The 14,247-nt window shown below is 39.1% G+C and overlaps 1 protein-coding gene across 3 annotated transcripts in view; it reads right to left on the bottom strand.

Moving 5' to 3' along the window:
* LOC136784729 (uncharacterized) overlaps nucleotides 1-13,934 on the bottom strand; it is a 104,123-nt gene extending 90,189 nt beyond the window's left edge. For 2 of the 3 annotated variants that reach the window (XM_066745603.1, XM_066745604.1), the window contains exons 1-2: nucleotides 13,534-13,934; nucleotides 11,047-11,201 (exon numbers count right to left, since the gene is read on the bottom strand). In XM_066745603.1, coding sequence (XP_066601700.1) covers nucleotides 11,047-11,128 — 82 coding nt within the window. In that variant the 5' untranslated portion in view covers nucleotides 11,129-11,201; nucleotides 13,534-13,934. Of the gene's footprint in view, nucleotides 1-11,046; nucleotides 11,202-13,533 lie in introns of those variants that run through there. The other variant, XM_066745605.1, reaches the window with a different exon arrangement.
* Between the last annotated feature and the right edge of the window lie 313 nt (nucleotides 13,935-14,247).

Genomic DNA, 14,247 nt, shown 5'->3' with positions numbered 1-14,247 from the left:
GTTTGTATCAATGTTCAACGAAACTAAAACAAAGCATAAAAATTAGAAGGAATTTCTCTCCCTTGATGCAGAGAGAGAGAGAGAGAGAGAGAGAGAGAGAGGAGTGTGTGTGTGCGTGCGTGCATATTCTTTTGAAAAGCCAAGCGAGACAATTACTCGAGAATTTTTATTGCAAGTTAATATTAGTTCGCGTCAATGAAAGTTTATGTTAATTAAGCACTTTTCCATCAGACCGTTGTTATACGCAGGAAATGAATCACCTGACTTACCGCCTCCGTACTGCAAATAGTTTTCTTTCGGTATAAACTGTTACATTCTTTTATCAACTCAATAACGCTCTGATAAGCGTTCGTTTTCTATTAGCTTTATCGGGAGTTCTTCTTGAAATAACTACGAAATTCCTGAATTCCGTCGCCCCCATAATTCCGGCAATGCGAACGCTGCAAACTTTAATAATACCATTGATTGCATTCCAAACAAGAACCATGTAGTTGCTACTGCAGCGATTAATCATAACAGAAAAGGTAAAGAAAAAGTTTAAAGCATTCGAACAATAAGAAGCTGCAGATCACGAACAACGTGGAATTAGTTGTGTGGGTAACCCTGATGTTTACCGAGTCGTCTTTGGACCCATCGACCGTTAAATCAGTCCAATCTGATTTCTGCTAATTAATAGCAATTTCATCGATATGCAAATGAATGCAGTTTATATAGCAAAATCCTTACCTTTGATGCAGAGAGGAACGTTTTATTGAATGTACCAAATAAGTATAGCTTAATGATTAATTTCACTAATACAAACAATGGTATATCAGCCCATCTTTTTTAACAAAATATATAGAGTTTCTCAACTTGTTGCATTTCGATATACGTGACGTAGAAAATTGAGGGGAAATTCAATCGTTTGTTTCGTCAAAATTTTTCCTTTTTCCCTTATTGATGTGCTCACGTTCCATGAGCTTCTCTTGCTATATAAAGAAAACCGTTTGTTATCCCCTCCTCGTGCTTGCCTAATGCTCCGATGGAACGAAGAAGGAAAAGGTGTGGCAATACTATTTATTTTCCTCTCGTGTTTCATTTCCGTCTCGACGAGAAAACTTAGCGAAATACCCCTTGGATACCATCGATGTTTCAGAGACGAGATTTCCACACTGCCCTTTTATATTTAATTCAATTAAATTAAAATTACCTCCAAGTTCTTACTTTCCACAAACGTGACTCGATCACTCGACTTATGGAGGGAAAAATTGTATTCCTCGACGGAGAATATCTAAAGTGGTCGAATCAATTGCTAATTTTAATTGGACATTCGAGTTAAATTAAGCAGGTGAAATCAATTAATGTGCTATTAGAGTTTATATAGTAGTAAATAAATAATGCGCTTTACAGATTCAAAACTCGATTAATAAAGTTTTGCTACTGATTACACGCTTAAATTATCTTTGCAGATTGCACCTGTTCTTGTTAAGTTGATTGCAGTAGGTATATATAGCTATAGCTGTGCTTGTATCTGCTTTACTCTTGCCAGGGATGCAGCTTCCTTCTTCTCGGGACAAAAGTAAAATAAAATCAGAAAGAGAGAGAGAGAGAGAGAGAGGGGGGGGGGGGGGCGAGGAAACGTGTAGCTGCTGGATTTACCAGTGGTATAAAAGTAGGTTTCTCCAAGTTGGCTTAAACCATGATACGCTGTCCTTGTAATTACTCGAAAAAGCTAGCGCGTCGCAAAAAGAAAGGAGACGAGTGAAGGGGAGAAGGAACGCTTGCGAGGTAGATTAGGAAGAAAGAAGTAGATAAAGAGCCAAGTGAAAATGTAGTAGCCCATAATAAAATACTCGCACGGTTTAAAGATCCTTTCGAAACGGAACCAAGTCTCTTATTACTGTTAGAGCTGCCTTCTTTTACGAGGCATATCGGTGTAATCATTGCACTCAAATGCCAATAAAATAGTTCGTTACAAAGTAGAAAGCGAGGAAATGAGAAAAAAAAAAAAACTAATTTTATTGGCCGAAAGCACCCTGTGCATAAAGTGCCCCTAGGCAGCGGATAAACTCGATAATGCTAAAATCACTTTCATGTATTGACCAATCGGTAAAAAAAGTATATACGATACTCGCGGAATACTTTTGAAAATATGGAATTAAGCGGAGCTCTCGCCAAGTAAAATTTACCGATAGTAGGAGAACTTTGTAGCGGAAAAATAACAACAATATGCAAATTCCTGTTTCGTCAATTGGAATGCTTTAGGCACTAAATATTTGATACATAAAATGCAACGGGGTAATTTGTCAGTGGAAGAAAAAGTGACGGGAGGAATGTGGGAAGAAAAACAGAGATGAAAAGTTGACAAAGGTGAAAACAGTTGAGCGTGAGAAAAGTTGAAGTAATATTAAAATGCCGCGTGAAAGATTTCAATAGAAACGCGAAGGGAAAACGAGGCAAGTAGAATTTCAATTGAATGTGTAACTCTTAAATTAGCCGACTTCTTTTGTACATGGGGACATAAATCTGGAGGTTGCTGATGGATTGAAAAGCAAACAAATGAAACGAAGCACCGGGCAATGATGAAAGAGAGGGAGAGGAAGGACGATTTGACAATTAGATTCTTCTTAACGTTGCTCGTTGTATCCACAATGCTACGTGTTAGTGCCAGGCAATATTAAATTAGCTATGAGGTTTCCATTAAACGCGCATGTAAATATCCCGAGTCAAAATTTCAATTCTATTTGGATTCCATTAGAGGTAGATGAAAAGAATGTAGGAGAATTTATGTAGGACCTAATGACAGTGGCATATGTACCATTTAGAACCTCCAAATAGGTACATTTTTCCATTATCGTCACCTCCTGGTTTTAATTGGGTCCTGCCGAGTAACTTTTAATCGCTCGATTTAGGCTATATTCCAGCATTGGCATTTTTATGACGGTACTACGATTTTGATAAACAATATTAATTGTATATTTTATGCAAGATAGGCATATAAGCCTGGTGAAACCTTGACCTCGCCTTGAGCAAAATAACGCTTACAGAATCTGCGATTAATACAACAATGTGATGTCCCAAGAAACATAATCATAGCTAAAAAGTAATAAAAATTAAAAAAAGGAATATTTTATTGAAACATAAATCTGCACGTATGTGAGGAAACAGTTTTTGTACATCGTTCGCTTATAAATCAAGTTAATTCAATGCATTTAATGACACAATTATATACATATTCAAAATTCATGTGAAAACATAAACCATTAGATTGCATTAATTTCGTCATATTCTTTTGTACTGGATCTTGAAATTGACGCTATATTGTTATCTGAAAGTGAAAATTACAAAGTGTGTAAATGCAACTCTGCTCCCGTCGTTTATACATTGAAACAGATCTTACTTAATGACGCTAGTGCGAGAAAGATACGCCATCTATACATTTGCAATTGGTACTAGCAAATATGACCTAAAAGTACTCTTAAATAGAAGACATTATAGAATTTGGATGACCTCGGCAGGTTCTAACCATTTTGATCGTAGTGCTTCTGAGGTCTTAAAAGTTGCTTAAGAATATAAAAATATTTAAAGAAGTTTCGTTGCGTTGCCTACATACCAGATCATAAGAGTATACATGTTACATTTCAACTCGAGATATAGTCCTGTAGTGAAAAATGATGTTGTAACGTTCGTGTGGTTGCTTCGCGTATTTGTTAATTGGAAAATATCATTTGTTGTTTCAAAGTACGAGTAGTGAGTGGTTTGTTATAAAAACAAGTACGAAAAGAAAGTGATGGTTGGAATGAAATTTTGCATCGATTTGGAAGGTGCTTCGAATGGAATGAGATGGTTTAAATAAGAAATTTTCTCGGGCGGAGATTGATCGGTGACAGCGCATCAGCAGGTGTGCTTACATTATTGGTAGGCGATTTAGAACGGTTGACAATAGTACTTCTGGTTGGAATGTTCGATTATCGGTCCTCGCGCGCCACCGATCACCGCTCGCTCCTGATTGGCACGCTCGGCTTGTCTTGATTGCTACAGCACTGTGGTTTTAGACTAATTCTGCAGAATGCACAGTTATGGATTATTATTCCATGTGCAATACCCTTTTAAATATTTTCCGCTTCCCCCACCTTAACCATGTTATCTTCGTCATTCAACATACAAGTTGAAACAAGAATATTTTCAGGAAATACCATACCTGCGAGTCCTCCTACATTTTTACAATCTGTGTCACGTTAAGTTGACACCTCTCAATGTCAAAATATCTTCTGCACTTGAATAAAAATTCGACTACGTACCTATATCATCGATCATGAAAAAGAGAGAGAGAAAAAAAGCCAGGGTCACAGTCATAATTTTAGCTTTTCTCCTTTGAAAAAATATCGATGAAAAGTCACATATCATATACACATATACGGTTGTGGAAATAACCGTCAAGTTAAATCAGACGTTTAATCCGTGGTTATTGCTAAATTTTGTATAAATGTTCCCACCGAAGCTTTACGCGAAACCGATTTTTGGCAGATGTGCGCTTAATTTCTGCTAATCTGCAAATTGTAGTTATAGTATATAGGGGATAGGGAGAGAGCTTTTATGAAATTTTCAGGTCTCGGGCATATAATATAGAAAAGTTTGTCTTTATTTCAGAATCATAAATTTAGGTTCCGCGGATTTTATTTTATGGGAATTTTCTTTTTAAAATCTCTTGTTCTATCTTTGGTGTTCCGGTTGGCTGGAATCAAACACACATTCTGTATATCTTCTGTTCAACTGGCGTGATAAAATGTAGTGTTTACACTGGGTACTACCGGTTTCTAGGGACCAATGAATAAAGTTCAACCTGTGTGTGTTAATAGATAATTTTATCCCTTGGTTCATTGTCGTCGCAAACAAGATGTACGACTAATAATTTACATTCAATTAAATAATTTCACCAGTGGAATTAGGCAAAATTTATTTCTGCTCATGCCAATTAAATTTAATCCAGCTGTTTTACTCGTCAAACGTGATGCCACTGTAAATCCTATAGCTTCACTTATATATAGATAAACCATCCTACTCGTACAATCAAATATGTTTTTATCAGTGTCGCGGAGAATGCATGGTTTTCCGAAAATGAAAAGGTAATTGAGGATTCGCTGTGTGATCTGCGATCCGTGGAAAACAGTCTTTCTCTTCGCGCCGGCTCAACTTATTCCAAATCGTTTGAACACATTTAAATCCGTTTGAGCGCGTCCGGAATCTTATGACTTATGGATCTAGCCGCTGTTTCACCGTTTCCACTCTTACTTTTCTCACTTGACTTTCCAATAATCGATTATTACTGTCTTTCCCCCTTATCATTCATATACTCGCATTAAACATTAGCCGATTCTCGACGCTCTTCCCTCTCTGGCGCTCTCTAATAATCACATCCACAAACTTTCCCTATTCCGCAATATATATGTTTATATAGAAATTAATTAATAATCCAGTACAAAATCAATTAAAAATCAACCTATCATTATGCAATAATTTGCCAGCCATTGTTTTCGAGGATATGGATAAAAGGATCGGTTTGCAATGTCCTTCCAACGATTTATATTCAGCGGGTACATTAATAGAGGAAAGCGTTAAGAGGATAATTTAGACGGCAGTCTGGGAATTGGCAAAGGATTTGATAACCGAACTGCTCCATTTTATAATTCCAGTTTGGAATGGTCGTGCGGTGAGATAAGGGAGAGGAAGAAAGAAAAAGGAGGGATGGGAGGGGGAGAAAGAGGTAAGACTTTTTCAATGCTGTCTATCGGCGCGCGGCAGTTTAACCCAGCAGCGTCGCCTCATGACTTATGGATCCGCGCTGCGCTCAACCCCACCGATCACATACATCCTCACCCGCACCCTCTCCCGTCTCTCTTACATCCTTTTCGGCAAAGACTACAGAGGGAGAGAGAGAGGAGCGCTGTGAGTGCTGGCTAAGCGCGACACCTATTTTCTTCCTCGACCCACATAAGCAAACAGTTCCTATTTGTCGCCGCTGCACTTTACTACGACCGCAGCCAATTTGTCCGACGAACCATCCCACTCTCCAACTCCCCCTCCCACAACCACCACTCCACCATTCCAGCTTTCCGTGTTGCCAAAGCCAGTTAGACACCGAGCACAAGCGTTTCCATACTTTGTTCGCGCGCGGCGCATTACTATCCCCGTACTACGTGTAGTGCGCACCCCAGCATCATTATACATAATATAATTGAATATATTTGAAATCTCTTATGGAACTCCAAGTAACCGAGCAAGGGCTTATGCCAGCTGTGAAATACGCTAAAGAAAATGCCACGCTATTAGCTTTCAAAAATAATTTCACGGATTTCAAGAGCTTTCATTCAATTGCGTGAAATAATTATTGAGAAAAGCTGTTGGCAACAAAATCACCGTGGAGCCAAGCATTGTGATCAAATTAACTGATGATGACGATTCGATCTCTCCATTGCACATTTTTCCTTCTAATTATTTGTTTTTTCATTACGACTCTTTTTGAATTCTATATTTTCCATTTTAATTTTATAATGTAGCATTTAGGACCATTGAGTTACATCTGCCCAAGACTATACTGATCAAACGAATTTGATGAAGAAGCATTAAGAGCCGGTAGGTAAATTTTAACGGCGTAAATGGTATTTTACTTCAACTATGGATGTGAAATTATTTGGTATAAAATGAGATAAAACACGAGAGACAAGTGGAAGGATAATCTTCGGTGCCGTTGGAGGTTTAGGGAGAAAGAAGGGTGGAAATGGAAGAAAAGAGGAAAAGAAGAAAAGGCTGGTTTTACAGTTGCTCTCTCCTTTTGCTTTGCTTAATACGAGAGATTATGTGCATCGCAGGTGTAATCCTTATACGATTTGGAATGGATCGCGACGCGCAACTGGAACAGAATGAGCAAATATGGTAGGATTAAGTGAAAATGTATAACGCAGCCCCCTTTGTCACTTCATGTCAACCCTTTAACTGGGTACATGCGTCAGTTAGCAACGCCATGCAGTGATACGAACTCGACGCGAATGACTGCAACAACAGCACAAATGTTACAGCCTTGGAAATATATAACGAGAATGCAAAATCATATCATCTCCGCGATCTAATCATATTACTTCTGTGTAAAAACAACACAAGCAATGAAGCCCCATCTGCTGCCTCACACACGCAACTCTTATTCGCCTTTGAAACTCGCATAAATAATTTAGCTTCCTTCTTGGCAATTTCAGCCCGGCCGATTGAATATCCTTTACTCGTACCACTTGCTAATACCCCCCCCCCCCCTGCGATTACTTAATCCTATATGAGGAATAAAGGAAAATGCGTTATTTCAGCATTGTACAAAGTGAAAAGTGTAACTTTTTCAACATTTCTTTTTCAACATTTTAGTAGATTATAGGAAAATTTATTTTTTGTTTCAGTCAATCCGTAGGTTAATTTTGTGAAATGCGTTAAGATAGAAAGGAAGGATGAGAAGAAAAAGATGAGGTTAGGCAGTGTCATGTATAGGCAATCTGCCTTTCGATTAAGTATCGTGGAGAACTGGGTCAGCAAATTTTCCCCCCTTTTCCACGTATTTTAAACAGCTTTTACAGCTGGAACTTCTTTCCTCCAGCCATCCTTTTTAACGCGACGACTTTGCCCGGAGCTCTTCTCCTCGTACAATGGAAAAAGGCTAATTGTAACCTTGGGAATATTATATTATACTTGGTCCGAGTAATTCCAATGTGCAGTGTTGAATCAATTAAATCCAAACTAAATTCCCAATGCGTGGGTGGATATGTACACATCGAAGCTTCGAAAATTATTGTACTTTTGGAACAATGTTAAAGAAGAAAGGTAGATATATGGATTGGTGCTCGAGCGCGAAACTGGTACGTTTCCAAGCGTTGGGACATTTACCTTAATTGAATCAGCTCTCACTGCGCAGCATAAGAGAAATAACAGGCGCCAAGAATCGTTTTTCTACGAAAGTGAAACTGAATAAAAGCTTTCTTTCCCAGTTCCACCCCTAAAATTCATTGCTATTACCCTTCGCTATAGAAAAACTTGAACGAAGAGACTGCCGAGAGCTTTTCACGTTGGTGCGAGATTCTTTGAAATAAAGGGTATGAATAAACAATTGAATAATCGGATGAAAAAGCTTTAAAGCCGTGCTCAATTAAAATTTATTTCATTTCTAATGTCACAGCTGCAAGTTGTTCATACAGTGTATATATACATGCATAAACATGAATAATACACTGCACTGGATTTGAAGAAAAAGGTACATGGAATAAGAAACAGAAGAATTTCAGGTAAAATGGAGGAAAGTAGCTTTTCCTTTACGATCAATGAGAAGAAGGATTATAAAAAGGAGATAGAGCGAATCGCGCGAAATCCAAGCAGTTATTGCTCGGTCAACTTCAATCATCCGCATCGAGATATAAATCCAGCACTTCTGCCTGTCCACAATGATCTCGTGCGGTTTCCTTACAAGCACGCGATTTTTATCCCACGTATACGCAGCTGCTCTCGTGTTTTTATCGTTATTTTATATCAGCAGGCTGCTAACTCGCTTGAAAAACTTCAAGTACGGTGTGTAGCACGGGAAAGGTGCAACGTAGTATCGGCTTAATAAAACCAACTATATCTATCTATCTATATATTATATATAGGGGAGCTAGGGGCTATAGTTGTGTAAGAGGGGTAAGTTGTAACATGCTTGTTACTCCGTGGTTTTTAATATTTTTCGTCAGATTTTCACTAAGCACTTTAAAAATTACTACCTCTATTACGTAAAAACAACCACTGCCTCCTAGAAACGGGAAACAAGTGTTTACACTGTCGTGCTATGTTGTAGACAATAAACGTAAAAAAATTCATTTCGTAAGCTTTGATTAAGTTAATTAATATTACAAAAATTTCATATAACTAATTATTCTCAGTATGAGTAAATCTTTAAAATACTGCTTCATTTTTTTTTTTTTTTTTATTGCTCGCAATATATTTTTCTAAAGAAGTGAAAACGTCCAAAATTCTAGGTTGGGGTAAGTTGCAACAAAATTTCGGGGCAATAAGTTTTAACAGTCTATTAAGTTATATATTTATAGTGTCTGCCTTAAATATTAAAAGTAAAAATTGCTTTGATCAATCAATTTTGATATTTGCTTTACGATGAGGAATTATAAAAAAAAGACCGATAGAGCTTCTCCGAGTCATGCGAGGTCTTCGAGCTGGCTATAATTGAAATTTTCGAGAAGGGCAAATGTCTTAAAAAAAGCAGTTTTGCTGTATAATCGTTGCCACGTATCGCTTTATCGATTTATTAAAAGAAAGATGGAAAATATCCTAGTTGCTCGCAATTATGCGAAAGCAAGATTATTTTTAATGCTGCTAAAGATTTTATGCTCGAATCAGAAGAGTGGTTTTGCCTAGTTTGCGGTGATGCTTATAGCAACTTCAACAAGGAATAATGGGTGCAATGTGTTATTTGTAAAATGTAGCCACATGGAAAATGTGTGAGCGGAAACATTTTTAAATTTATTTATTTAAATTGTAGTTGAGATGATGATTAATTTGTTGTTAAATCCTTTTTCGATTATCTAAATGATTTTCCTGATAATTTACTATAGATTATCAAGAGACAAGATAGTATACCGACGGAAAGTACATATAAAAGTAGATATTTAATAGTAATTAGCTAATCTTTTTCTTCCACTGATTATAAAGAGAATTATCGAAGAGAAATAATTCTAAATTTTGTCACTTTTATTAAAATATTTGTCAATCATTCGTTACAACTTGCCCCATAGACGGGACAAATTGTAACGGTCGACTAGCTTCGAAAAAAGATTTTTTCTTTGCAAAAAAATATCGTCAAAGTTTCTATGTGTTTTTTTCGTGTATTTTATGAACGAATAATTATGCTTTAAGAGCGAACAGCGTTCATAAATAAATTATGAATACTTTCAAAATTACGGAAATTTTTGCAAAATTAGTTGCAGTTTCCCTCGAGTCTTCTATATAATAAGAAAGGAGAAAGGAAAGAAAGGAAGAAAAAAGAAACATCTCCTATGGAGATGCAGGACACTTTGATCGGACAACGAGTCATTCTTGTTGCATATGGGCTTTCTGGTTTAGTCCATTTTTCAGTCGGCCATAATAATTCGATTGAATGTTTGGAAAACTCCGGTTGAACGAGAATCGAGTTGCTGGAGGTGGTTGCACGGGGATCGACCTAGGGAAATTCGATTATAACGCGTTGGAGCGGGGTGTTAATTCGAGCACCGTAGTCGATTAGGGAAAGTCGAATCTTCTTCCGGGATTTAGCGCGATTAGCCGAAAGATCTTACGGCCAAGTTCGGCGTACCTGCAAAATTTCTCCGTCGAGGTTCACTCCACAGCCCCCAACCCCCGTGTCTTATATTCCAGGCGTCCAGCATTCGGGTGCGGCTAAAGATTGCTAAGCTGATAGTAGTAGTTGTAGGAGAGGGTGAAGTAAGGATGGGGGAGGGGTAAAAACGGGGAAGGAGATGGATAATTTACGAGGATTACCGCACGAGTCATTTTCGAGTTCCCTGCTGGGACGTAAGCCCTCTCGTAAATCGAGCCACCCCTTGGGGCATCCACGCTTTTCGGAATCCCACCATCGCAATCCCAACCTGGAGTTTCGTTCGTAAATTTACTCAGCATATGCGTCGAAATTCCTTATTCTAGCGTTAAAACAGCCAGCCCTCCTCCAGCCTTAACTGCACCTATAACCCATTTTACCACAATAACGACTATGTTCTTGCATGCGATGATTCCAACTTGTGTCTATTAAGCGATTTGGATTAAAGTAGTAGGATAATCGTTTGAAAAATCGCCGAATCTTCGATACATTTATTCGCGCTAGTGCTATGGGTATAGAAGAAATGGCGAGAATTCATTAACATGTTCATGTGTGCAGATTCAACACGGAGGATCTCGAGTTTGGTCAGAATTGATCTCGATGAAGGATCGATCAACGATATTTTTCTCGTAAAGGTTTGTTGATGCTACACGAAGGATGGACATAAATCTCACCTGGTAAGTTTATGAAGGCCATGCTGGCGGTCCTACGGGGCGCCTTGTGCTTTACAGCGGGCGTCCCGACGCCTAATGGCATCTCAGGGCATCTCCGTGTCCTCGAGAGTCCTGCCCGAGATATCCCAACGCTATATCTTCTCTCGACGTATTCACTACAATTTTATTCCAATCACGCGCGTGCACTTTTTTCGACACTCAAAAAAAAGATTCTTCCATGTTTTCATTATATTCAAGCATATATACATATATATGTATTATCTACTTAAAAATTTCATCAGATATGCGCGAAGAAAAGCCCTCTGCGATTCTCATTGCGAAGCACTATAGCATATATATATATATATATATATATAAACCCCTCGCTTCTATAATTTTCGGTAGTAAACGTTAATTCTCTGCAGCAGCTCTCATAATTCATGGTGAGAGGTTTAAACCATTGAAAGGGAAGCTCGGTTAGACTAATTAGAAATATATTTCACGTCTCGTGAGAAAAACAGGTCTGCACAAGTAAACATGGAAAATTAAATTCGCACAGCTTTATTCCTATCGGTGAAATTGATAGCATGAAAATAACGAAGTTGGGAAAAAATCAAAGCAAAGCTCGAGCATTCTTAAGATTCATCGATTATTTGCAAAGTAAGAAGTGTCCTCGAAGAGATCCCATCTTGAGGAAGGAATCTTCCGTGCGGGAGAGTCCCAGGATAACCGCTTTAATCGTAATGCTCCGGAATAAGATGCGCTCAATTCCAAACGATTCTTGATATTCCGGCTAGAGTCTTTTCGCTACCGTTTCTCCCTTCCATTTCAAGTCTCTCTGAAACGACAACTTTTCTCCGCACTCTCCTTAATATTTTCCTCCCAAGAACAAGTCTCATTTACAAGACCATTATCAGCCTGATTGATTGCGGCAAACAAGAAAGCTCCAATCGCAATGATTATATATAGCAGCGGAAAGATATCTGTTTGCTCGATGTTTCGGAAAGAAACCTGGGGAATAAGCGTAAAAGAATTGAGAAACTTTGAAGATTACATTCCGTCGGAAGTGTGAAGCTGTCGATTCCTTTGAAAATAAATCTGCGTGGCTTTGAGGCTATCATCCGTAATACGATTTAACGGAACGAGATCAATGTACAAAACGCGGTCGACTGTGAAATTTCAAGGTTTTCTTTCGACTAGCATCTATACACGCACGTTTGACCTGCTTTTCAGAATACAGCGCAAGGTACACTCCGATATCTGCATTAACGACGATGCTAATCGAATGAAAATATTTTTGACCGATTGGTAGCTCGGTTGAAAATTATGGCTCATCGAGTCTCGTCGATGTTAAACGAAGAGCTTTCGAGAAGAGCCTGTCAAAACTTACGGGAACGGGCCCACCGAGCGAAAACAAGTGACGCAGGCTGCACAAATCAGCTCGAATCGATGAAAGCGGCGGTCAGCGGACGCGACCTCGTTCCGGGGAGCAATTCAGGGTAAGAAAAGAATCACACAGGACCTTCCTTCCTTTCTCTTTCTGTCTCATCTCCTTGAATAAATTTAGCACGAGAGTAGAGGATGAACATTCGCCGTGTCAATTATATAGAAATCAATTGATTCCTAGCTTATGCTTCAGAAAACGTCACCTTAACAGAGTAAATGGTAGGAGCAATATAAGAAAAATGGAAAATTATGTTAAAGGGGAGAAATAGGAATCCTTCCAAATGCATTTTGTGGCCTTAAGATCGATCAGAGTTTCCATTGCAGATGCTGCCAGTTACGTAACGAGCACAAGACGTTTAGCAAATTATGTAAAAAGCTACCATCCACTTGGGAGAACGAGATTTCCCCAGAGTACCTTCAATGACGTCACTGCGGTTAATTTTGCCAAACATTTGATTAAACAATCTCTCGGAGGTGACAACTTTTGCAGCATCGACTTTCACATTTTCAAAATATCAGCCAATTATGCTTTCCAAAAAACCGTTTATACTGAGCACACGACAAACAACACTGCTCATTGATAATATTTTATCGACCAGCTATATACAACCTTTTTTTCAACTATCAATCTTCGCAAGCACAGAGTAATAATTGTTTCCTTTAAACAGCACACTCGTCGCAATAAAAAAATCCAGGCCAATCTTTAACCAGGTTCACCTCAAACACTAATATCAGTAGAGGGTAAAATAAAATGCACAGCAACGAGGAGAAACGCGAAGAATTAGAAGTAACGAAAATAACAAGTTATGGAAAATTGATACTATTCTAATATCACTTGGAACGTCCCTTCGGCTTTAACGAGAGGATGGAATAAAGTGGAATATTCCAAGATACAGTAGCTAGGTACGAGGGAGCACCGCGACTGTGCGTGATCGTAAATCAGCGAAGGCTTTTGATCGCGCGCAGGGGACAGTGTACAGCACAGTATATAAAAAAGTGTTTTGCTTGAATAATGAAAACAGCGAGGTTTAAAGTTGAAACTGTGTGAGTAAACAAGATTACCGATTTTAAGACACGGAAGAAGATGGAAAGTATCCTTGGCGATGATTGAATAATCCTTATTGGCAGTAAGCGATTCAGGATAAGAGTTGGAAAAGCGTGGTAAGAGGAGATTGATGAGAATAAGTATAGAAGTAGAAATAAAGGAGGATGAAGAAGAGGAAGAAGTAGAGGAATAGTAGTAGTAGTAGTAGTGGCAGTAGTAGTGGGAGGGGGAGAATACTTTGGGTGGAGGTTCCCGGGCCGTCGCGCGATCGTCTACTGTCGAGTCGACGGAACTGACTCCGAGGAGTCCGACGCGAGGTTGATGTCGAGAGGAGACAAGGGGGTACACAGAGTAGAACAGAGTTTCGCGTGTATATGTGTTGGAAAAAGAAAGAGAATCGGCGAGATAGATAGATAGATGGATAGAGATAGAGGGGGTGACTGAGTGAGAGAGAGAGAGAGAGAGAGAGAGAGGGGGGAAGGGAATTTGGCCCAGTTCCCTCGGGCTGGGAGAGTGCGCGGTACGGACGCTACCACGTCGCGTTCTCTACTGAAAGCTCGACTTAGCTCGGTTAGCTCGCAGTAGAGCAGAACGGAGCAGAACAGAGCAGCAGCAGCACTCAGCGTCAGCAGTGGCTGCGGCTGCGGCTGCTAGCGAGGCTGGCTGGTTCGCGGCAAGCACGTACATACGTAGCCTCCCGCTTGCCTGCACCGTGCACGGCTGCACACCAC

The sequence above is a fragment of the Prorops nasuta genome, unplaced genomic scaffold (assembly GCF_024137725.1).
Source record: "Prorops nasuta isolate Cenicafe-Biocafe unplaced genomic scaffold, Cenicafe_Pnas_1.2 PNAS00067, whole genome shotgun sequence".
Taxonomy (NCBI): Eukaryota; Metazoa; Arthropoda; class Insecta; order Hymenoptera; family Bethylidae; genus Prorops; species Prorops nasuta.
This window is presented reverse-complemented; position numbering and strand designations above follow the sequence as displayed.